Below are 26827 nucleotides of genomic sequence, written 5' to 3'. Positions count from 1 at the left end.
GGCACTAATCCACAATTTTGACAATAAACGTTAGAAGAGAGCTCTCTTAAAGTTAACAGTCGGACAAATGAGATCAGTCTAAATGCGTTCATTGACCTTCCAAAAATCCTTACATATTAAAATGACAGTCAAGTTATGCTTACCTACACTCGAGTTTTAACCACTGAAATAACGGAATAACGCCTAACTCTTTGAAAGCGAGGCTGTGTAGAAATGTAACCACGGACATAGCCAGCCAGGACGTTTTAGAATTCCTATGATATAAATTACATTGAATTTCTTCCCATGCAGAGCAATTTTGACGGGAGATTTTATTTTCATATTTCATAGGAAATTATACAGGATATATTAACAACATTTTTACCGACTTAAACCTTCCTTTGCCCGACTATTCACTTTAAATGACATCCTATTATTTTCAAAAGACAGGGGAGACATGACATCCAACTGAAGTATAAAAAATTAACAAAGATCTATATATTATCAGAAAAGATTTTATAATTGTTATAAAAATATGAACATCTTTGATACAAACATCTTCATTGCTGTAATCCAGTGACTATGAATTATAATGGTAATCAGTTCTATTTATAGATAACTGGCTGATATCGGGTGATTTATTACGAAAGCCCTCCTGTATTTGACCTGGGAAATGGAATGTGTATTGCATGGACCTACTTGTAGTGGAATGCTTACAAAATATGATATTTACCAGTTATATACAAGATTTATAGCCTTTTCTCCAGCATTATTTACAAATTATAAAATATTTACAGAAACAGGAGGGTTATGTATTTATATATAAGAATCACACTCAACAGATTGGATTTTGGAAAGGACAAAAATGAATTCTAGAAATTTGTAGACACTATATTCCACATGAATGTGTACTTCTTCATGTATCTTCCTTACATACATACATTATACTAATAATTCTTGTTCTTGATTAACTTTCTCATCTTTAATTTCCAAAGTAAACAAAAATTACATATATATAGATTATGCTATATAAGGCAGCCTATATTTCTTGTGTTTATAACATAAGGATGTGTACTGTTTCATCCAAAGATCTTATAATTAAGCGAGACGTAATTAACCTAATTAGTACACTCTGTTTGTGCCTTCCCCTTATTAAGGTATTAGGGGAGGAAAACTTCCAATATCTAAATCTGTCATTTACATGTACAACATTTTCTACTTAAAATTGTAGCTTTACACAAGACTTCTTATTTTCTTAAGATATTTCATAATTCGTGCAATGAAAAATTATTTTTTCGTATTATTTAAGGAAGAAAAACCTTCTCATTCCTAAACAAACCTGTTGAATTTTGAAATATGAATTTTGATCATTCTTATTTTTATAACATTACTCGCACTTATTACGGTAGGAAGACTATAATATTTGTGATTAAAATTTTTACATAAAATTGATAAAACTAAATTAAACTTACATTTCCAAGATAAAATGAAACTATGTACAAAATGAGAGGTCATGAAAATTCTCAAAGTGATATTAGTACATATGGAATGGCACAGTATTGAATGAATCTTTCATACGTTACACATACAGGCTTCTAATTCTATTTACATCACTTCTGTACAGTATATATGACAGTCTTATTTACAGTTGTTTGAACAGAATCTTAAATGTCTACATAATAATGTATGGAATGTTCAAACAAAATAAAGTTGTAGAAACTTTTGTTTAACATAAAAGCACTTAAAGAATTAACGATTTTCTCTGAGTTTGAATTGAAAATAATACAGAGAAATGTACAAAAATAGAGCAATATTTCTTGGTTTTTTGTTTGACAAAGATGTCCGAAAAGCTTTGAAATCTGGAATAATTGTGATTCTGAACCTCAATATTAAGTTCACGAATAAAGAAATATACAGTAACAATTCATGAAATTTGCTCGGACAATAATTCACGCAACATAACTAATCAATATAAAAATACTTCTCCTTTGTTTGATCATGATCAAATTATCAGTGATGGAATTTTTGCTAAGATTTTTTCTGCTGTCTGCGGCCTGTGTTATTTATACACAGGTAGAAGAGCCAACAGCCCCGCCCTCTACGGGATATCCATCATCATCAAACTTGGACGGCTCACGTCGGTATTCATCATCCATATCGCTGATACGTTTCTTGTCCTTACTGTCACTCCTATCATAGCCAGATCGTTGGTAGGGTTCATAGGCATGGTCATCTCCTTCAACATCGCTCGGATACTTGTCGTCGGGATCATAATCACGACGATCGTCATAGCGGTTACCATCACGATCATAGCCACCATCCTTATCGTAATTGTAATCACGATCGTAGCCATCATCGCGATCATAGCTGTAGCGACGTCCATCACGATCGTATCCATCGTCACGATCATAATCGTCATACCTACGGTCATCGTCACGGTAATAATCCTTGTCATAGTCGCGGTCCTGGTCGTCATAATCGCGGTCCCGATCATCATAGTCACGATCTCGGTCATCTTCAGGATAGTCGCTGTAACGGCGATCATCGTAATCGTCATCATATTTCCTGTCATCGAAATCACCTTCATCTTTACGGACATCGTCAAAACTGAAACAGTGGAAAACATTTTACTAACACTTGTACAATAGACAGAGGCTTCATATGACAACAAAACTTTCAGCGTGTTTATTTTCTTTCCATACTATATTAAGTATGATTTTGTTATTTTGAAACCACTGAAAAATGCATTTCTCCATATAATTATTTTGCATGTGAAGATTATTGATAAAAAAATGAATCTGATTTTTAAATTTTTGAATTTTTTCTTTTGAATGTTAAATTACTCTCAATGAGTCTGATTACATGCAAGTTGGATAAGGTTTGAAGCGGTAATGAGAAATCTGGTTTGAATCTGAATACAAAGGCCTGAAGTACTTGAAATGAATTCTCTCATGACGTCATATTTTAAATAATTGGTATTTTAATTGATCAATATCACAGTGTTGTATATGTATGCAATACAGTTACACACACAGGGACCTGGGGTGAAAAATTTTAACCAACAGTATACATATATATATATATTATAGTATGAAAAAAATAATCTTGCTAAATAATCCGTAACTACAGTTGAGCATCTGAAGATAAAGTGAAAGCGCTAATGCTTAACGAAGACTTCATCGTTTGTGCATTTTTTTTCTATATTATGATATATATATATGTATACTGTTAGTTAAAAAATTGTGCCAGGTCCCTGTGGTTACACATACACAAATATATGCCATCAAACTTTTGAAGAAAAACACACCCTATCTCTAATACTGCACATTTAATCTGCTAAATATCCCCATAACAACCCTCATAGTTTCTTTTTGGTTTTAATTCTGATTAACATTCTTTCAAAAATGGCATTCAATGCATACAACATTTGCGTGTATATGGGAATCGAGAATGTTTTATTTTGTAATACAATTCTATCCCAATTTCATCGATAGGATATTTCAGTCTTTTATGTTAATGTAATTTATAGATTACATACATGTATGATATATATAGATAGTTATTACATATATGCATTAATCAATGTAAAATATTTGTTTGATATCGAGTGTTTGATGATAGAACAGCCAAGGAATTAGTGCGCATGTTTGATTTAAATACACAGATACTATAAAAGTGACATTAAAATGATACTTAAAAGATTATTTACATTGAAAAAAATCTTCAAAAATGTAACAAACATTTGACTTATGTAAATTCATTTCATGCAAATCTATAGACAACATTTAATTAATTAATCATATAAATAATAAATATCAATTTTACGTGTATGGTACATAACAATGTTATCAGTACACTGTGGTATTACATGAGTTATATAAAGAGCCTTGAATAAATCAATAGAATCGGAAGCCTCTACAGTTCTTACAGGCCAATCACACAGATTATTACGAGTTAATAGGTTAATTATTAAATTATATGCATGCAAAAGAGTTTTAAAACCAAACAAATTTTATTTAAATAACTACTGGACCTCTACACGCTGATTATACAAAGAATCAAGGTAAAATGCAGACAAACCAAGAATATATCTTCCAAAAATTTTCTAAAAAATTTTCAAATTGTGTACGCCCTAAAATTTCATTACATTATTTTCTAATTATGATGAATCTGACTATAAAATTTTACAAAGAGGGACAAATTACCATTAAGTTACATAATTTCATTACCTCTTCTACTTGTAGTGTAGTTTTTTGATAGTAACATTCCTGTTCCCCCCCCCGCCCCCCCACTCGAATGCCTATATATCAAAGCCACATGGGCTTTTACTAATAAGATCCACATGACAACAAACGACAAATACCAATTACTGTAAAATAAAGATGAACAAAGGTTTCCATGGACAATAGCTTAACAAATACCATATCAAGTTTCAACATATGAACGCATTATTTACATAGTATATTTTCATTTTCATATTTATATTTTGCTCTCATCTCAAGCAGTAAAATGTGTTGAACACTTCTCTCTTTTGCCACCATCATGAAATTTGACAAATGATTTGCCACCATATGCTTTAGAATGATGGTATTTTGTAAAAGAAAATTCTGAAAGTGAACAACACCGCTACTACTGATAGCATTGCAAAGCCAAACATCTCATGCAAGCACTGACTTGTAATAAAAGTTTTTACTATAATTCTGGACAATTACTTGATATAAAATTTGTCTGATTAATTAATAATAAAAAAAAAAAACCCAAACATTTTCATTAGAATCTTTAGAGGCTAGTTCACACAAAGAAAACTCAACTGAAAATATCATCAGGATTTTATATGCATGTAAAATCCTTTATAAGAAATTATCTTGGATTTATTTAAAAGTTCTACCTTATTTTTCAACCAATTAAACCCAAATTGACAGCCGTGTAGAAAAAGCTCCAGACATGTATATGTCAGATGTTAGTATACACACAAAAACAGTAGTCTTTACTGTTAACGCAAAATGTGCAAAATGGATTCATTGGGAGGGCTAGAAATCAAATCATATTGTGAAACATGAATGATTGGTATTGATATGTAAAATGGACTGGAAGATGGTATATAAGTACATGTATCTGCTATATATAAGAAAGTAGAGTTTAAATTTTTAATGATTGAAAACCTTATCCTCTAATTGACAGATCGCCAGCTGTCAATCAAAACTGCATGTGACTTTGCATTTTTATTGTGAAAGCTACGATATTTGCTCCGATTGCATTGAATAGGTACATGTATTTGCTCCGATTGCATTGAATAGGTACATGTATTTGCTCCGATTGCATTGAATAGGTACATGTATTTGCTCCGATTGCATTGAACAGGTACATGTATGTTTGCGAACACAAGGTGTGGCTTTATCACACCTGGCGATCAGTCAATAGGGCTGTTACAAAGATTTTATTTGATGCTCCAAATGTTGTCTTCATTTTGGAATAAAAAAACATGATCATCAAACAATATTTTTCATTCTGTGATATCTTCAATATTGTGATTTTCACTTAATGAATCTTGACTGGTACTGGACGTAAATACAGTCTACTTTTAATTTGTTATACAACATATTGTTATACAAAATGAAAAGTGAAAATAACCTTTGGAGCATTGTGGATGAAGGAAAGAGGACAGAATCTATATCATCAAGTTTTAGGAGAGTAAAGCGATGAAGGCCAGCAAGCAGCAGGAACGCTAACAGTAAAGCAACAAAGACGATGAACCACAACTTGACAAAAATGACAAAAACAAAATGGCAACTGTTTAGGAAATGAAATTAGCAGTGGGATTGGATGTCATGATATCAAAGGTTAAGAAAAAAATGAAAATGAGATCCTGTAAAAGCAACAGATGACCTTGAAAAACCTCCGACAAGCAGTCGACAGCGCAGCTGAGCAGACACAAGGTATAAGATGTTTCTTGTATGTTGTGAAAGTTGTAGATGGTTATGGTATCTTTTGTAGAATTTGAATGAAACAAGTGAGCGAAAGTAAACTATACAATACACGTATTTGTAAATTTCATGTGTGTGTGTCTAATTCTCAATCAAGTGAGCGAAAGTAAACTATACAATACACGTATTTGTAAATTTCATGTGTATGTGTTTAATTCTCAAACAAGGATATAACAATGTCAGTTTCCTTGCAAATGAAATCAAAATCCTAAATGGGAGCATTAACACTAACAGTGCTTTATGTGACACGAAGAAAAAATGAATTAGATTGGATAATCATTAAATATTTTTGGTAGGAGACATGAAATGTGTTAGTAGTGTTGATCTAAAAAGCAGAAACTTGATTGAGCAAGAGAGTTGACGAACAGCTTAGGCTGTTGTCGAATCGTACCTGTCATTACGCTCCAATCTACGCCTGTGTGGAGGAACAGAAAACGCCAGTTAGAAGTTTAATCTTCCGAGTAATTATTTCAATGGTTGTTTTGAAACTCATCGAAAGATTCACTGCCATATTTACTTGGAAGCTATATGTAACTCCAGTTTTTTTTATACACATGCAATATTTATCAAATCAAATTGTTAAGACTTTGCCAAATATTTCAAGCTTGCATTATCTTACCATTAGGTAACATGTACATAACTTTCTGGATACTATAAACCCACAAAGAGGTTGTTTCAATAAAAGATGTCTGTAGTATTTCTGATTGATTTTTTGCATTACTGTTCATGCTATTGTCTGATATATACCAATATATGAACAACTATCTATTGACTTTAAAAGCCATCAAAGATACAGTCTGAATGATATTGGATATTGTACCAACAATAATAAACCTGTGAAAAACTATATGGCTTAATCTCATTTTGAGATATGCATATTCAAGTTCCTGCTAGAAGTTGGATTTATTTCTTGTCAAATTCAAAAAGCAGTGAAATGCCTTTTCCACCCAAATATATAATTTAATATTTTTTCTCCAGTATTCTATAAAATTTAATTATATACATGTCACCTTGATTTTAGAATTGTTAGTTTATTTGCCCATGAATAATACTGTAATAAAAAGTTGCTCTAGATTATCTGATGTCATTCAAATATAAACATATTTTTTGTCTGTTTCACGTCACCTTGGCTTCATTTCAAGAACTTCGTTTGTATGATATTAGAAAGCAGCAAAGCAGAAATTACTTTTGAAACTTTCACTGAAGGAAAAGAATATGGTTCGAAGAACTTCTGAAATCCAATATGTGATGATGCCAATGACAATATAAAGAAACTTTTTTTCCACCAAAGAGTTCACAGAAAGGGAGATAATTAAACCACTTTAATCCCAAAGAGAAGAAAATTGCTTAAAAAGTTTGAAAACAATACGTGCCTATAACAAGAAATTTGGGACACTGGGATTTAGCTCTTTCACAGCTACCCAATATATATATATAGTAAGCAAAAACGTAGTTCTGTTGTATACTTACAAATAAACAGAAAGTTACACATATATATATGGATGATCAGAAGTCCTTATCACATAATGTATTAAAATGTCTACCTCAGTCTACATCACCAATAATCTAACGTGCAAAATCGTTCGGAACATAAATAATTACGGGGAAAAAAATGAAACGTGAACAGGCTGTTCTTCGGTTTTTTTTTATACCTTTTCATTTGGAATTATATACATGTATTAATTCAACCACAAAATTTGACAAGCAATAAACTTTCATTTCAAATCGCTAAGATTTTCACCATGCAGTTAAAGATTGACTAATTTGTGATTTTAGTTTGCCTTTCCGGTAGTTATTTGTTAAAGTATTTGTGATGCAGAATATTAGTCTAAATATACACTGACTACATCCAATATCTGTCAGAAATAAATGGTCATCAATCAAATAAAACAACAAAAGCAATTCTACACTAAACCGTAGAGGCTTCCGGCTTACAATATCATGGAGTTTTTAGTCGACAACAACCTTTTCCCCTTTTCTCTTCGATTTTTAAACTAATCTGTTAGTCTGCTACAAACATTTTCACTCACAACATGTTTTTTTTTTTGAATATTTTTTTCAGATAAAAATTTGTCTTAAAATTTCTCTTTATGGCAAAAAGCATGCATTCTGAATTTTTTGGGCAAAAATCAATTTCCATTGTTCTGGAAAAATACAACATTCAAACAAAAATGATTCTTTTCTAAACAAATTGATGAGAGTTTATTTCGTGGGAAACCTAATTATTCGGTTATCATTATCATATACCAAAACACATTTCTTAGCAATACATGTAATTTTTGACATCTAAATAAGAAAAGAACAATTGAAATATAATAATGGTTTCCATAGAAACGTACCTTTCTTTGTAGTAGTCGTTGGAATGACCTCGTGGTTCGCCTTCCCTGTTATACATTCTAGACTTATCAGGTTTGGCTAAAAGGAAATCAAAGAAATTGAATTTTCTCTAGAGCTCTAACAGTCAGGATAAGATAACTCTGTCCTCGAAACAGATAAATGTAAGATTCTATTTATCATAGGGATGAAAAGACAGTGATTATTCACAAATTCTGGTTTTTTTTCTTCTTCAAGATTACAGAATTTTATAATTCTTTGGGAAATCATAACAAATGTATATACATATACCATTACAGACTTGCTCAATTCTGAATTGAATATGAAAATTCTACCATTAAAATTGATATGAAAAATCTATTCTGTATTTGCATATTACAGAGTTATCTGCCCTTGCAGGTAGTTATTGCTTTTGAAGTCATGAATTTACGATTGCAACGTCATACTTTCAAAGAAAATCATGTGGATTGCCCCTACAAAATATGTAACGTTCGATAATACCCCCAAGGGAGCTAACTCTGTACTTACCTCTGTATTTCTCCTCCATTCTCTCTTGTGTCTGCTTCCTACAGAAAACTATTAGGGCTGCAATGGCAATTATGATGAGGAGCGCCAGCATCATTCCGATAAACCAGCCAAAATTGGCTCCTAAGTTATAGGCGGCCGCTGTAATAAAACAGGTTCAGGTTCAGTAACTTGTTCATCAAGAAACTCATTATAACAATTCATAAAAGAATTTTTATGGCAAATATGTCTTTTTTTAGTTCATAAAGGTATTTTTTTGACATATGTCTGTTTTTTGTTCATAAAGGAATTTTTATGACAAATACGTCTTTTTTAGTTCATAAAGGGATTTTTATGACAAATATGTCTTTTTTTAGTTAGTTCATAAAGGGATTTTCATGAAAAATAAGTCTTTTTTAGTTCATAAAGGGGTTTTTAAGACAAATATGTCTTTTTTAGTTCATAAAGGGATTTTCATGAAAAATAAGTCTATAAGTCTTTTTTTAGTTCATAAAGGGATTTTTATGACAAAAACATGTTTTTTTAGTTCATAAAGGGATTTTTAAGAGAAAGAAGTCTTGCTTTTATAAACGTGCTAAATCATGTTGACTTATAAATGTAATTTCTACACGTCACCTATAACCAGTAAATGTTATAGAAAATTAGACACTGTCGACTTCTGTCACTTTTCTCTTTTTGGGCGATTCAGGTATACCACATTAATAAATCTCTATGAAAGTTTAATATTTTTTCTTCAACAAAGGTCAAAATCATATTTTCTTTTACAAATTGGTAACAATGGTAGAAAAATACAACAAAATATGGAGCACTTTTACAGGAAAATCATTGAAGAAAATTATACGTTAGAATTTTCTATAATGGACAAAATTCCAATTTCATAGTATGTATATGTGCAGGCTATACAAGAAGAAAGTGATTTGATTTAGCTATTCTGATCTATTGGTCCATACCTATACCAGTTGTAGAAACGTATTGAGTTCCACTGGTAGATCGTGATTGTCCGTTTGTAACGGCCAGGCGAACCTCATAGGTAGTACCACCTTCGAGATTGGCCACACCTTTCCAGTTGTTTGAAACTTCGTCTGTCGTCTGCTGCCAGTCTGAGGCACCTAAATCAAACACAAAAGTTATAATGTACAAGGATGCAGATATACAACAAAGAAGTTAAACTTAACATTATGCCTACATTTCTCTCAGTTACAAGTATAATGTTTTCTCATAACTTCCATGTACTAAGGAGAATATATCAAGAATAGCCTTCTCAAATTTATACAAAAAGGCAAAACTTTGTGTCCCAAGTGTATATCAAGCATAGCCTTCTCAAATCTATACAAAAAGGCAAAACTTTGTGTCCCAAGTGTAATGTTTCTATCCAAAACGACAATCAAAATGTGTGATATTTAGGTTGTATAAACGCCCCCATCCCATGGATTTAACAATGTTTTACAACATATGATGCCTCTATCATCAGAATTGAATCCCGTATCACATGAACTTGGGAGTCTTTTACATGTGAATCAAGACATGACAATGTGTCTCATAGGTTACAAGGCAAATACATCTTTACTGTAACAAACAAATGTATCAGGATTACAGAAAATTTTTTTTGTCCACAACTTCCATTTTTTGTTCACTAATAACTGCCCCCTTTGTTACAGATTTATAAGTGCCCTGGGCTCTAATTATGGCAAATACGGTATTTATTATTGTTGGTATGCTATTTCCTATATGTATACACAATAGATGAAGAAAGCTACTTATAAACTTACCATCCTTCCTGAACTCGACATATACCACTGTGCCAGCCTTAGAGCTGATCACGCTATTCCAGGTAACGTTGAAGAAAGTCTCGTTAACGTTTTTGACGTCAAATGAAGGCACCGTTTGGGCTGAAAACAAAACAAAATATTTTTATTATACATGTATGGTACTTAATTCATTGACCCCAAAGATATTTGAATTTCTTATGAAAAATTCAAACCCCTATTGCACATCTATAAACCATCAGCTATTACCATGTAACAGTACAAAACAATAAGTCAATATCGGAAACCAACCATGGACCGAGAGGGACAGGGAATCTCCAATGTGGGGTCTTTATCGATGGGTTGTATTACCATATTGAGAGGAAGATATTAAAAGATTTCGGCAAATATTAAAGATTGGTGTCTGGTATAAAAGCCTGGTGTAAGAGCTAAAAAAAAATCAGAGACCCTTGTCAAAGTCTGATTACTTATCTGGTATCTGATGATGGTCCCAATCCACGTGTATATGATAAACTATAAGTTCTATACTTACACCCGACTGAAGCAGTGGTCACCTCGATGAAGTAATCTTCGCCTCGTCCCATTGATGTCCGACCCCAGATATGTACACGATACTTTTGTTTAGCCACAAGGCCGTTCAGGATTGTCACATTTGTGTACGGATCATTGATTTGTGGAACTCGATCCTGCATCTTTCCAAGGTCAAGACCAGAGACTGGAACAAAAATCACAAAATGACTTCATTCCTCTAAAGAGAATTAAATAAAATCTCAAAATGATCTATAAAACTCAGAAACATACTTTAAGTAGTAAAAAGAGAGCAAACCACGAAAAACTTAAATTTTTGAAGAGTTGATTGAAATTGCTGCATTAGAAAATCATACTTGTTTCAATGTCAACATAATCACTAACATGGTTTTGCGGTAGATTACGAGGTAAGGTGTAATTGACTGATATGGAACAAGAACATCCATTGATAAAACCTACTTGTTTGGTAGCCAATGTCATAGCCAACAATTAAACCGTTTCTGTCCGTCGCATCTGGTTGTTCCCACGCTAACATGACAAAATTACTTCCAATTTGTGGCACTGTGAATGACCGCACTGGACCAGGCACTATAAACATATTTATATAATTTATATTACATAACAGATAATCATATTCCACAAAACTTAAATCAGAATTACTAGACGGAAATTTCTATGGATTAGTTTTTTTTCTTCTTCTTTCTGATATGTTGATACAAAGGTGTACTAATTTTTTCAAATTATGAAATGTGTAAAACAACAATACTTGAAAACTTACCTCCCGGAAGTGTTGTAAGAGCAATGACGGCACTAGGTGGGCTTACATAATACGTATTCATAACTACAATCTGGGCCTCCATATTAGTATAAGGTTGGAGGTCATCGATTGTGTAAATCAAGGTCGTTACAGCTCTTTTCCTACGAGTCGTATATTTGAGTTTGATTTGTGATTTCAACACTTCTCGCTCTCGGAAAGTTTCTGACTTAGCACCTCTTCTCCAAAACTGGATCTGAAAGTGTTTATGTAAATATTACTGCACTACGCTGAAACACAGTATGAACTTAACTGAATAATGTTTGCCAAAGAGGGGAACTAAGAGAATTAATTTTGGATCGTTTTGGAAATGATTGTCTTGATTGTGTTGCAAATTGATTGGCCTTGTCCAGAGTATATCTTAGAAAATGTTTCAAAATAATTTATTTACAAGATTAAAGTTAGACCTTGACCTTGTCAAAGATAACCTTTGACAATGCCATGACCTTGTCTTTTACCGGAAATTAACTTTGACTTTGCCAAGGACAAACATTGTCCACATGCTATAGACTGCTCTAACTTTGTCAAAAGCAAATTTTCGACAATGTATAAAATTGACATTACAATTTAAAAGTTTGGCCTTGACATTTATCAATGGGTAAAGGTCTCACCGATGTTAATTTAACAAACATTTACTGTAAACTAACTTTCTTTCGTGAGCGATTTATTTTGCCAATTTCGTGATCCATACAAATTATGTTTATCTCCGTGAACTAGCATCTTCAAAATTTATATTGATAAGAATTTCCAGTCAAATTTTAAATTCGCCAATGTAATCTTCAGGAACTTGTTTTGAAATGGAAAATGCGAAATTTAGAAGCTACGAAAGAAAGTTGGTTTATAGTAATCGGCCATTGTTAAAAATCAGCCAAAGACAGTTTTACAGACCAACCAGTTTTTAAATCTACTTTTGAAGACTGACCTTGAAGCCCTGGAAGAATCCTCTGATTGGTGTGTTTGGAGTGACATTGTTGTAGCTCATGTCCCAGTCCCATTCAAATGTCGCCGAGTTGTCGCTGACTTCCCCCACGGCAAAGTTACTCACTGTCACCTGCGGAACTGCAATGAGAAAAAATTTCAACTCATGTTTACCTTGAAATACTGAAATCATGCTTAACTCAAATAAAGACTTGGAATATCAGTATCTACTAAATAAAAAAAACAATTGATATTTTTATGCAAATGGTTACATTTAAACAAATGCAGAAAGAGAAAACTTACTATCTTCAGCCGAGTAGCCTTTGTATGTGATCAGGGGTGCATTCGATTCCCCAATCTCATTTTTGGCCTTCACAGTGATATCGTAGGGAACAAAGATATCGTTAGTCGGGATGTCTTTTCTTGTGATAGTGTAGTTGTTGATGTTGGAGGTATGGATCGTGATTCCATCTTTGATGACCGTCAGAATGTACTGAAACTTGTCTCCAGCTTGTTGTATAGGGGGCATTGGCTGTCAAAGGAGAAATACATTTTTAAGTGAAAGTTCAGCCAAAGGAAGGCTAAAGTCGGTAAAAATGGCGTTAATATATCTTGTATCATTTCTAACAAAGTAGAAAAATAAAATTTCCCATCAAAATCGCTCTGCATCTGAAGAGGTTTATTTGTACTATTGTAATAGGAATTCTAATATGTTCTCCCAGCTGGCTATGTCCTTGTTGACATTTTCATGCAGCCTCGCTTTCAAAAACTTATTTTTAGAAATGTGCTAAATTTACACAGGGATTTTCCATAATTTCAATGATCAAAATTGGAAAACGTCAGCAGAACTGGACCGTTGTTTTGATATGTAAGGACTTTTGGAAGGCCATAAACGCATTTAGACAGGTTTTGCCCAACTATTCACTTTAATTTAACAGCGTAACTGGGGGAAATATGATCCTTCTAAAAGCTGATGTTTTAGAGGAAAAGAAACCATGGTAGGATTTATCACATACAAAACTACAGTTCAGACAACTTACAGTGCTGTACTTGAATTGTTTTAACTTGATGACGTGAGCGCAAAGGGTTTTAAATTCATAAAATATAGTTTTTAACAAACGGATCAAAACACAAAACATTTTAAATATGTCTGAAACCATAATTACAAAGAGTTAAATCCAGCAGCAGAAAGGTGTATTAATGATAATGTCCTTTCACTAGGTTCAAAGTTTGGTAAAGATTTAGCCAAAAGTTTTATAGGTAGATCTATTTGCAAAATTTTAATATACTCCAAGAATGGGCCCCTAAAATATTTCATTTCTAAAAGCACCAAGAGTGTCCTACTAGTTTAAGTATACTCACCGTCCATTCGACCACTAAGAAGTTCTTCAAGTCTCCGATAGTCCGCACATTGGACGGGTTCTTACTAGGTCGTGTGGGATTGGTCGTACACTGAGCAGCTGTGTGAGCGCTAGCCTCACTCTGTCCTCTCTTGTTCACAGATAGCACACCGGAATGTGTATACGACATTTGGAGCGATATCTAGCGTAGCTTTTGTCTGTGTGGAGCCCACCTTCTGGGCATAGTTCCACTTATCGGGTGTGAAGGTGGTATTATACTCGACGACGAAGTACTGGACCGGGGCGTTGTTTGAGGCGCCTTTCGTCCAGGTCACCTCGGCTTTGTCCTGGAGACACTTGATTAGGGTTACGTCGACCGGAGGATCAGGCTTGTCTGGAAACATAAAAATTATACTAAACATTTATCAGAAAATATCTAAATATTAGCAATCCATCAAGATGTGTTGAGCTATGAAGTTTCTTGCTAAAATAACACTACTACCACCACAACACATAAATATTCACATCCACCATAACAATTGGGATATTTTGGATGTGGTCATATTTTGGCTTATTTGGCATTTGACATGAAAGCGCTAAACTTAAACAGATTAAAATTTGACTACGTATTTATTTAATTGTATAAAAAGATCAATACATCTACACACTATTTATCAATTATGTGAGCATGTAACCACAGGTAAGTTGCTCAATCCTATTATGTAAACATACATTAAAGATATGTTCTATCAACAAACGACAAAAGGAACACTGAAACAACTAAATCTTCGGGTTTTTTTTTTATATCTTTTGTTCAGATTTGAGTTTTGTGCCAATTACAGAATATGGGAAAACAAATTTAAACGCACCACATTTTAATTAATCGATCTATTTTGATACAAAAACGTCAAAATTTCCCGATGCCAAAATATCTCAACTTACTGTACAACATCAATAACATCATTTTTACCTTTGACGGTCAAAATGGCCGAGGCTGTGGCAACAGATAAGCTGTCTTGTACGACACAAGTGTAGAAACCAGAATCTCTGCTGATGGTACCACTGATGGTGAGAGAGTTGTCCTGGAAATTCTGTGTCATTCTCTGATCGTTCGTTGTGATGTTCTTTCCGTCTTTCTGCCACGTGACGCCGAGGTTCAGTACCTCGTTAAAATCAGTAGTTCCAGTGCAGGTGAACTTGGCATCTGACCCAGCATTGACCTCAAGGTCACCAGGTGCTGATTCAATACGGGCCTTCCCTGGAAAGTTCAGATTTAGGAACCTTATTTTACAATTGCTTTGGTAAAATTTTAGTCTACTTACATTACAGTAACAATTTTACGATTGAACATGTATCTGGTACGTAATTATTTTCATCTTTATAATATTTTCAAAACATATTCTATGTTTTAAACACTTTAACTTAGATTTTATGGTCTAACTTTACTTAACTGGCGAATAAAAAGTGATGCGAAAAATCGCCTTCTGATTTGGGTTTCGTACATGTATTAGTGACACTGGTTCATAGGTTGACTCCCGATTTTCAGGGGGAAAAGTTGTGGTTTATACTCCGGAAAATACGGTATATTAAGCAATATTATGGAAACTTATATATATAAATATATATATACTATTTGTTACATAACAGAGATACAGTTCACCATAAAAACATATACACAATATGAATACCTAATGTGATAAAGATTTCACTCTAAAAGGTTCAAACAATTATCAGTTCTAAAAATAACCTCATTGTCCAAAAATAATCTCATTGTCCATCATAATAATCAATATTTTGTCAAAATTACTTATTTTATGATAAGCTGGGTTTTTTGTGTGATTTTTTATTTTTTTTCTACATTTCTGGACAATGAATATTTGTAACATTTTTTAATATTGCTGTAATCAGTGAATTTTCATATAGATTTCTGCTACTTACTGCGCACTGTGAGCGAACCTGAAGCCTCCACAAAACCATACGAATTGTTTGCTGTACATCTGTATTGGCCAGCGTCAGACAAGACTACACTCTATCAACAGGAGAAAAAAACAACTTAATAACATCATTAATATAGCCGTCGGTACATAGCATCTTAAAATCAAACATCTCTCATGTAACTCTTTCCTTAAATTTTCAATGGTCATTCTCAAGCAAAGAAAAAATCTGTTCTCAGCCTGTATTCATTTCAATACAATTATACTCAAACCATTAGGACTGTAACAAGGGAAGAATCCATAAAGGGAAACTGCTTTTGACAAACAAAAACATTTTTTTACCAAAATTCATCATGGGAGATAACTTGTTTTTTGAAAATATATTCAAGGGAGATAACTAACTATTTCTGAAAATATAATACAAACAAGGGAAGTAATTACATACATTGATATGGAGATCCCCATTGGGTTTGATCTGATACCGCCCACCGGTGATTTGCTGCCCCTCCTTGAACCAGGTAATGATCGGATCGGGTTTACCACTTGTCTGACAAGACAGGTCTATGGAATTACTCTCAGCTACTTTAGCGTTTTCTTCTGGTTTCTTAACAAACTGTGGTGCTTCTCCTACAAGGGCGAGAAAACAAAATAATCATTTTCTAGGGATCTCACATTTATTCTTCATCACTGTAATTATAAAATACTTTTTTCTAACTTGAGCTCTGAAACAAAACCATTCATGTTGGATCTCTTTAGAGTACGGTTTGATAAATGAGATGCAGACTCATGACAAAAGTACTTTTTTCACATAAATGGCCCTTCCAGCCATGTCATAAATATTGTAAGACACATGTGTAATAACACTATTGCGACGTCACAGGTAATAATGACATTATAATGAAAATATGACGTCACACTGTTATCTCAGTGAAAGAGAACGCCAAATCCTAGCCTGATTTTGCCACTCTTATACAGGACACAAAATTGAAAGTTTTATCTATATTTACATTAACACTAAATATATGATAAATAGAATCTTACACTTGTGGCTATGTTATATGAAATTCATTAAACTCATTAATTAATTCAATATGCCACTCACCAAAAGGTTCATGGCATATCAAGTTATTGACTCGTTTTACGAATTACATATTAGATAGCCACTCATGTACGATCATTATATTCGAACCAACAAGACACACACCAGGAACAAGCGAGACTTACTGAGTACGTTGAGGTAGACATCAGCAAACACGTAGCCATGGCTGTTGGAGCAGTTACACTGAATCACAAACACGTCTGTCAGTTTCAGGTCGTCAATCGTCACATTCATGTCGTTTGGTTTCATGAATCGGTTGGAGAGTACTGTATCATCAGTGGATTCTACAAAGGAACATCAGCTGTTAATTAATTATTCTTAATTACTTCAAAAAATATATTTCAATGGTAGTCCTATTTGTTGAAAACCAAAAATAGCACTGTAAATAGTACATGTATGTATCCCAGAGGGATCTTGGCGCCCACCAAAGAATGATGTACGTCTGACAATGGAAAGAAGGATCTTTTCTCTGCTTATATCTCCTAATTAACAACTTTTTAAGTGTCTCAATTATTGCATTTCTCAGTTTGGATATGGGATAGATCAGTGTGCATATATATGTGGAGTAATTTTATCGTTGCATTCTCCCAATGAAAATCTCCAGCCACTTAAAATAGGATTTCTTAGAACTTAGTCAAATATAACGATAATGCTAAGAATCTGTAAAGGCGCATTATTTTTTCAACCAAATTCCAGACAAACTTAATTCGATACTGTATAAATTCTTATACCAGGCAACCTATTTAAAATTAGACTTGTAATTCCGCTCCATTACAATGCTCTATGTTACACTCCAATGCAAGATCTAACAGCACCCTGTTAAGGGTCACCTTAGCATGACCCCTGGCCTAGAATGACCCCTGACCTAGAATCCAAACATCTCGAAATGTAATGTTAACAATTTATATTTCCGAATGAATCAACCACACTGAAGATTTTGAAGGCGACACCCTGATTGGCTAACCATAGGGGTGTTGTAAATATATTTTTGTCAAAGATAATAAATAAAAAAATTGTTCTGTTTGTGATAAAGTTAATTTTCCGCTATTTCAAAAACCCATAAGATAAATGGAAACCATTGTGACTGGATTAAAAACCATACAGATATCTTACCGTCAATGGGCACACCATTGACAAACCATTCGGTTTTAGGTGTAGGTGTCCCATCAGCCTTACAAAGGAAAGTAGCCGAGGCCCCTTCACTGGTCTCAATGTCTTCAGGCTTTTGTATCCAGTACGGCTTAGCTATGTATTAGGACAGAAGAGAAAAAAATGCAGGTTATGGAAGTGTAACTGATATTATGTATTTGAATATTACAGAGTTATCTTCCCTTGTGGGTTGGTATTGATTGTGACGTCATGTGTTTCCGAGCTTTTCGGAGAAAACAAAGTGATTTGTGGCCACAAATAATGAAGTCACAATGGATACCTTCCTGCAAGGGAGCTAACTCTGTTATATGCAAAGACCAAATACACCATATTTGATCCGATAAGCATTCATGTCCCTATAAGCACCCCTTCCCCTATGGAGACGCCCAGACATAAATAAAGACCAAAACTGTAAAGTTTTCAATAATTTTGTCTTATTAAGCACCTTTTCATATTATTTTTCCCCAATTTTTAAACGCTTTTGGTGCTTATTGGTCGAATATGGTAAACAAAAATACCATAGTGTCACAGAAATATATTGACAAAGTCATTTAAATTATAGTAAATAAGGTGAATAATATTAAATAGACACAGAAATTTAATGAAAACATGTTAACTTTCAACAATAAAGAAATGAATCCCATGCCATTTGTTTTAAATAACCAATCACAGAAATGCATACGTAAATTACTAGAAATAGTCAATATGTTGTGTTTAAACAAACAGTTTAAGATACTCAATTCAACCAGAAAACTTACATTGTACAGAAAGGGTGATGATTCTGTTAGCCTTCTGTCCCTGGGTGTTTGTTCCGTAACATTCGTACTTTCCTTCGTCATCGTAGGTCAGCTCTTGTATAGTAATTTCCTGTCCACCCTGGGAAATCCCCACGTTTGGTGGTAGTTGGCCATTTGTCTTTCGCCAGAAAACTTCAGGGGTTGGACTGTGTGAAATTAAACACAACAATAAAAAAATTCTTTTATATTATATCATTTATCATTTTCTAACATTTCAAAAGGGGTCGTAGTAGCTGAGTGGTTAAGATGTCCCGATATATTACCACAAGCCCTCAACCTCTGGGTCGCAAATTTGAATTTCATGCTGGTCAGTGGTTTTTCTCCGGATACTCCAACAACAAACATGGCACATCCTTAAATGACCCTAGCTGTTATTGGATGTTAAACTATTAATACCAAACTAACACTATTATTTCACTATACACCTCTTACAGTATGATATTTCTGAAGTACCACCTCTACCACCATGAACTTGATTTGCTTTCTTCTCTACAAATAATCTGTATAAATAACCCGTAAATATTCACGGTTTTGAAAAGTAGTTGATGAAAAGTCTATTCTGAGAAACAAAGAATTAACTTTGTATGGCCTCACTCATCATCAGTTCACTTACTTTCCAGCAAAGATACACTTCATTCTAAATTTTTCTCCGACAAGTCCGAAATGATCACTTGGGGTTGCCCACTGGTACGTCGGACCAATCTTCAGCTCAGCAGCTATGAAACAATAAAATCATGATAAGTTTACAATTCTAAAACAGAGTACTTCATCAAGAAGAAAACATTTTAAAACTAAAGACTATTTTTTTGAAAATGTCAACCTATATCTTCGTTGTATGGGATTGTAAATATAGTTTTTACAGTGGGAGAAAATGATGACTGAAGTCACTATAAATACTAAAATAAAGCCAATCTATATACATATATATAAAAAAAAAACTGTTTTATAGTTGTGTTTTTTTATACATATATATATATATATCATGGTAATAAATTTAGAATTTACAAATGGAAAAAGTGTATAAACTAAAGAAAACTTGACTTGACACAGTTTAAATATATATACAGTAAAACCCCGTTATATTGCCACCTTCTGTTTTCCTTGATTTTGGCGATATATCGAGTTTGGCGATATATCGGATTTGTCGTTGAAATCTTGATTAGGCCTAAATATAGGTAGTCCCCCGGTGCCGTACTGAAACAGACTTTCTAGTCAGTCTGTGTACTGTACGGCCACTTCGTATTTTGTAATATGAATAGTTCCAAAATTAAAGTAATTTCGATAGTAGTCTTTCAATAAATATGTCAGCTTTATGTGTGTAAAATACGAAAACCGAACTCGTTTGTGCTACCACGTATCGTGCCTGCTAGCTGGTATTTTCTCGGTTACATGATATTTTTAACACGGGAAATCCCGCCCGGAAACATGCGGTCGTGACCTCACTTCCGCGCACATGTCTGCAATTTTTAAAACAGGTACTCCAGTAATAAACGGCACTCAGACGACGATTTGATCTTACTAATAAACGGCGGACTCTTCTGCACGTACGTAATATTTCTATCGCTCTTGAAATTGCTAGTTGCGTTTTATGGTCCAATATAAACGAACGGCGATATCGAGAAACAGACTTTTGGGTTCCTTTTTGTCAATAAATAACTAAGCTTAACGTTAATAGTACGTAAAACACATGTACAGAAGTGAGTTGTATTCACCACAACTTGCGACACCTACCTGTTTAACAATAACAAAGGTGTATACATAATATTAATTGATTTCACTGTGTACACGCGGTCGTACACGCGGCCATAGTGTGTGTAGCTGATTACCTGTCAGTCGGCAGTTGATCATGAGCACCTTACGAAAACATGTGTCCCTATCAACAGAATTTGGCGATATTAACGAGGTCATTATAGTGTTGTTTTAATCATTTGTTCCGCAAATGTGATGGCGGATGGCGGTAGGCGGGTTTGGCGGTAAAACGGGTGTATTTGTATGGAGGGAAATCCGTTCTGAATAAATTCATGGCGATAAGCGAGTTTGGCGGTAAAACGGGTGGCGATATAACGGGGTTTTACTGTATATATTATAATAAATTTTAAGAAAAATTCCTTATGGATGAAATCTTTTAAGAAGTAAAAAAAATGATAAATGATAAATAATATTATTATTAGTCAGTTGTTATTTTTTGTATTTCTTACATATATATATTAGAAAATAATTCTACACCAAATGTCAATATTTATTGTTACAGTGAACAGACATCTGCAGGTGATGAGGAATTAATTATAAAGCTGTATTGAAATGGTTAAAGCTTACATCCACTCGGAATGATGTAGTGTCCATGGTCAAATTCATTGTGTCGCATGAAGTAGTTGATAGCCATACAGACGTACGCCTTCCCATTCTGATAATCCTCTGGTTTTACGTTGGTGATGTGAAGTCGAGCTTGAATACAAAGGTAAGAATATCTAGAGCTAGTCCAAGCACAGTAATAGTCCAACAGAAGAAAAAAAATTAATTAACACAAAGAAGTAATTAGCATTTTGAAAGTTTAAAAAAAACAAGATTTTTAAAATTCTGAGGTTTTGATCAGTTTCCATGCATCTTACTATTACTGCATATAAATAATGCATTGAAGGACCTTTTTAGTAATAAATTGATATTTAAAACTGAAATCCAAAATAAAAATTTAAAGTTTCGATAAATTTGAAAACAAAATATATTCTCCTATTAACTGAGCGTATAAATGATTCCCCTAATTAGCAAAGACTACTAAAAACCCATATTGACAGTTATCTCCCCTTTCTCCATTATCACCCTTCATATCTTCCCCTTCATTCATTTTATAAAATCATTCATTTTAATTTTATCGGATCTTCCTCATTCAGTTTTAAATACCATTATTTTCCACTCCTCTATCTTTTTTCTTTGTTTTCATCTTTAGATTTAAAAAAATTTCCCTTTCCTTTTATTTTGTTTACCAACGTAAAATTATCCAGTGCTCCAGAAATAAAAGTTCCCTTTCTTTTTATTTTTTTCACCAACGTAAATTATCCAGTGCTCCAGAAAATGTTTGGAGGGGTGGGTAATTGTACTAGCACTTTGAAAAGGAAGGGGGACAACTCTGACTTCTGTTCAAACCAAAAAGTTAACAGAGACAAGTTGGGAAACAACATGTGCTTACAGTATAAAAGTAACTGATGATAAGCTAGCGATAATGCAAATATCTATCTGAAACAAGACCACATGTGATGCAGACTCTTGAGCGTGACTGGAATTCTTATGATTTTAATACATTTCTTCTGATTTTATTCCTGAATGTAAACGCTCATAACAAATTGGTTGCGTAAATTAATACAAATATTGTAGGGGTAACTAGTAAACATTAATACTGTTTTAGGGGGTAATTGACAATTTTTAATGAGTATATAATCTGTGTACGTGTTTTAACTGGAGCACTATTATCTATATAACTCTTGTCTATCGTTAGTCAGTTACTTCCTATTTCTTCATCATTTTTTAACCCATCAAATTCTTATCTTTAGTGACCACAAAATGACCCCTCAATAAACCGCTGTCCCTTACCTTCCAGATCCATAGTAACCCTGTTGTTGTAGTTGATGGGATCGTTTCGGCCAGAACTGCCCTTGAGGACCCACTCGACCTGGGCCTTGGGATAACTCGTCGGTGGAATACATTCCAAAGTTAATGAGGTACCCAACTCTGGTCGATGAATCTCGTTATTTCCGGTTGGAAACTCGTCTAGCTTTCCCTCACGAAGATTGACGTGGTTTGTCATCGACCTACCAAATTCATTTTCAGCAAAACACTGAAATATACCCTCGTCTTTGTCTTCAGGTCGGTTAATGACAATTGTTCCCGAATTGGCTAACTGCACCATTCGGTCGTCATTACCGCTGGGATTGAAGTCCTGTCCGTTCTTCTTCCAAGTATATCTACAATAAAATTATTATAAAAGATTATTAACATTAGGGCAAACCACTTTTCTTTCAAAGCTATCTAATTTCACAGTTTCAAAACAAGTTCAAAACAACTTTGGCAGATGTGAAAATTGAATTTAAATCCTTTCCGATGTAAATCAGATAAGATATATTTTCTTGGAAATCAACTTTCACAGATTTACTTTGATCTTGCAATTTGTGAAAGTAAATTGCACACAAAGTTGAAAGTTATTTTGCGGGACTTCTATCAGTGCCATTGATATTGTTACAACTTTCTTCATGTCTTTAAGATATTTTCCAATCATCTTGTCATAGACTAACACAATCTTCATATAATTCACATTACCTTGTGATATGATCCTTGCTATACATTCACTTGACCTTGAACTTTGGTTAGATGATCATGTGATACCACATGACCTTGAAGTTCTTACATGACCTTTGAATCATCACATGACCTTGAGGTACACAATCTTGAGGTATTGACATGACATTTTAATACTCACATGACCTTTGAATCCTCACATGACCTTGAGCAATGAGGTACACAATTTTGAGGTATTTACATGACATTTTAATACTCACATGACCTTGAGGTACTCACATGACCTTGAGGTACTTACATGACCTTGGGATAGCCATCCCCAACACATGGCATCATAACTGTTTCTCCAGGTTTAAAGTAGATATCTTTATTTGGTTCTATGTATATACCCGGAGGACGATTCGGAACTGTTGGCAGAAACAAAAGCAACAATCAATTAAATCTGTATGTCTCTTAAGAGTCATAGAGAAATTACAGCATAGACATTTTCCAGAAATATACAAATGTATAATATAGTTCAATAAACAATAAAAAAAAAATAATGTAAGAGAATCGAAACTATTATTGCATAGATATCATCCATATGTTTCATAACATTTTCTTGGTGAGGTTAAAATCAAAATGGCATATCATGTCTTTAGATTAAAGATGCTCCACCGCTGACAATTGGTATTTTTTCACTATCAAAAACAGGAGCAGACGATTTCATATTTTTCTTCAGTTACAAAAGTTATTTACTTTACACCATTAGCACCATTGAAAAGTTTGAGCTTCTTATTTTACTTCAAGTTGAAAATATAAAAAATAATTAATTGCATCCCGGAAAAAATCCGTGGCACTATATCCTATATGAAATGTAGTACTGATTGCTCATGCACCAAAGGCAAAATAAATTATCTTATATTATTTTTTTGTGTTAATTAGACATATATATATACAAGATTAAACACCAATTATTGTTCTAATGATGAATGCCATTTTTGCTCTGTCGGCGGTGGAGCATCTTTAAGTCATTGTGAATTTCATGGGTACAGCCATTAATTCTCTCGAGATCTCTTTGGAGAAAGATTATCTATCTTGATTTAACACCTGGCCTCCTCAATACCTATGTTATACTTACTTGCTATAACTGCTGTACAACATAGTAGAGACAAAACCCCTACAAGGTTTAATGTATTCTCCATCTTTGCAGGGATATAAATTTCACCTGAAAAATACATGTTTCTTATAAAACTATATATATCAATTTTTTAAAATTCTTTGTAATAATTCAATAGCTTAATTTTTTTTCTTTTGAAAATTAAAATTATCAATAAAAGTTTTACTAATTACTATCCAAGGCTTTCAAGCACAAAACAAATTACTCCAAGAGGTATTATAGGTAAAGCATGACAAGACACTTTTGAAACATTGCGTCGTGTCTAACAGCAAAATAATTAAGTCTGATAAAAAATGGCTAACCAATAAGGATTTGAGGTACCCATTAGAGCCGAGACGACATTTCGACCGGACAGAGAAATGTCTACCTAGCATATTTGTTGTAAATTTCCCGATTCATCAAGCCAAAACTTCGTCAATACTTGGCCAATTTTGTTCACCAAGCACTCAATGGAAAGATAGATTATTTCTCTTTAAGGTAAGATATCCGTCAATGTAGTATAGAACCCATTTATTAAAATAAATACAGTTTTAAAAAAATAGGTCCGTTTTTCTCAACCGCCGAGTTCATATACCCTTGATAATATAAATATATATGTATACTGTTAGTTTAAAAAAATCGTGCCTGGTCCCTGTGATTTGGGCCATATGCCATTTGTGTGTACAAGCATGTTATTTATTTATTTTTTTTGTTGCAGGTTGGAGGTCTGGGGAGCATATGATTGCACTACTTCTCTCAGCTGTGATCTACTGGTGTTGCGTAGGAGGGGGAGGGGGGGGGGTAGATGATTGCTTTCCTTCAATCTGCTGTGATCTTAAATCTTAAATAGGAGACACTAGCTTTTTTCATTCTAATACATTTTTGTACTTCTTGGATTACTGGTGCTTTAGATTGTTATCATCAAATGAAAATTATTCAAAACATCAAGATATGATATTTGTGACATGTAAATAGACTCTTATATATATATATAAAGGTCTTTCCAGGACAACAAAGTGTTAGACAACAAGGTGGGGTCTCTCAACAGATCGATTATAAAATTTAACCAGAAAATCACTGACTTTTAATTTACAACATTAAAATATCAAATTATAACAAACCTAAAGGTATCCATATGTAAACATGAACAACGGAGAAAATAATCAGCATATCTGAAAACCTTTATACAAAACCAGAAATCGAAAAAATTCAAAACAAATTACCGGAAGTAACTTGCACAGGTGCGCGCCTATAGATTTACATGTATATGGGCATGAATTTCAGCTAAATAATTGCATGTATTATACATTTTGATAAGTTTTTCGTCAATCTACGGATTCTCCATTGTTTCGGACCGGTGATTGCAACTATTTACCTGTTCGCACCTGTGAATGCTCACCTGGCCACCATTTTTAGGTCATCATCGTTACTCATCGCCTGTTCGAACTTTTCTGGACGTTACCAACCTGACAGAAAACAGTCAAGATGGGTTCCGAATAAGCAAACGCCGTAAATTCTCAGGTAACTAAAATTTACGGAATGCAATCGGTAATTTTGAAATATGTTTTTCGATACATTTTCTGATTCTATAGATATAAACTAATGCATTATCCTATGCAGGTTGAACTGACAAAAATCTGTAACTTTTCATAATTACTAAGAATAAATGGAGTGTGATACATAAAAGTGCGTTTCGTCTGATTGTACCTGTTGATTCCGGTTGTGTCATTTTTTACAGGTGAATGACTAATTATCTACTCATATTCTTATATACACTTTGTTATCAGTTTCCGTTAAAATATATTTCATATTGTTAAGATTTAACAACAAAAATAAGCTAGGCACATGTTCACACCTTAGTTCTTATTTTATATCAGGATTTCCATCACAATTAATTATTTACATAAATACATACATGTATGTTTTTTGGTAATACAATGTCTTACGTTTTTACCACAGCTGCACGCATTATAATGTATTAATAATAAAGATATTTCTCTTATCTTATTACAAAGACATGCTGTCAGATTATGTGTTTAGCCAGCAAATGCCGATGGTTAATTTTTTTGTGATTCTTGAACATTGACATATTCACGCGTTAATTATAATTAAAGTTCAAGTTCTTTAATTTGAACTAACTAACGTTATAGCTCATCAGATTAAAAACATACATAACAAAATTTACACACAGAAAAGAAAAAAAAAACTATATAGGCTTATATTATTATATTTATG

The 26827-nt window shown here is 33.4% G+C and overlaps 2 protein-coding genes across 2 annotated transcripts in view; one reads left to right on the top strand and one right to left on the bottom strand.

Moving 5' to 3' along the window:
* Positions 1-10264, top strand: part of LOC138336283 (glucose-6-phosphate 1-dehydrogenase-like) — a 104620-nt gene extending 94356 nt beyond the window's left edge. Inside the window, exon 13 of the transcript XR_011210407.1 lies at positions 10227-10264. The gene's annotated coding sequence lies outside the window, so the exon portion shown is untranslated. The remainder of the gene's footprint in view (positions 1-10226) is intronic.
* Positions 479-26047, bottom strand: LOC138336281 (neuroglian-like). Its single transcript, XM_069285707.1, is given in 25 exon segments — positions 479-2586; positions 6355-6378; positions 8303-8378; positions 8826-8963; positions 9773-9931; positions 10592-10711; positions 11121-11303; positions 11576-11704; positions 11895-12126; positions 12853-12989; positions 13152-13380; positions 14211-14357; positions 14359-14582; positions 15159-15446; positions 16127-16217; positions 16568-16749; positions 17347-17505; positions 18335-18466; positions 19129-19313; positions 19781-19883; positions 21484-21612; positions 22753-23123; positions 23753-23861; positions 24575-24661; positions 25978-26047. Coding segments are annotated over 24 exon segments (4155 nt in total). The 5' UTR covers positions 24639-24661; positions 25978-26047; the 3' UTR covers positions 479-2042.
* Positions 26048-26827: the final 780 nt, after the last annotated feature.

This window comes from Argopecten irradians, chromosome 12, assembly GCF_041381155.1.
Source record: "Argopecten irradians isolate NY chromosome 12, Ai_NY, whole genome shotgun sequence".
NCBI lineage: Eukaryota > Metazoa > Mollusca > Bivalvia > Pectinida > Pectinidae > Argopecten > Argopecten irradians.
The sequence above is the reverse complement of the archived record's forward strand: the minus strand, read 5'-3'. Positions and strand labels throughout refer to the sequence as shown.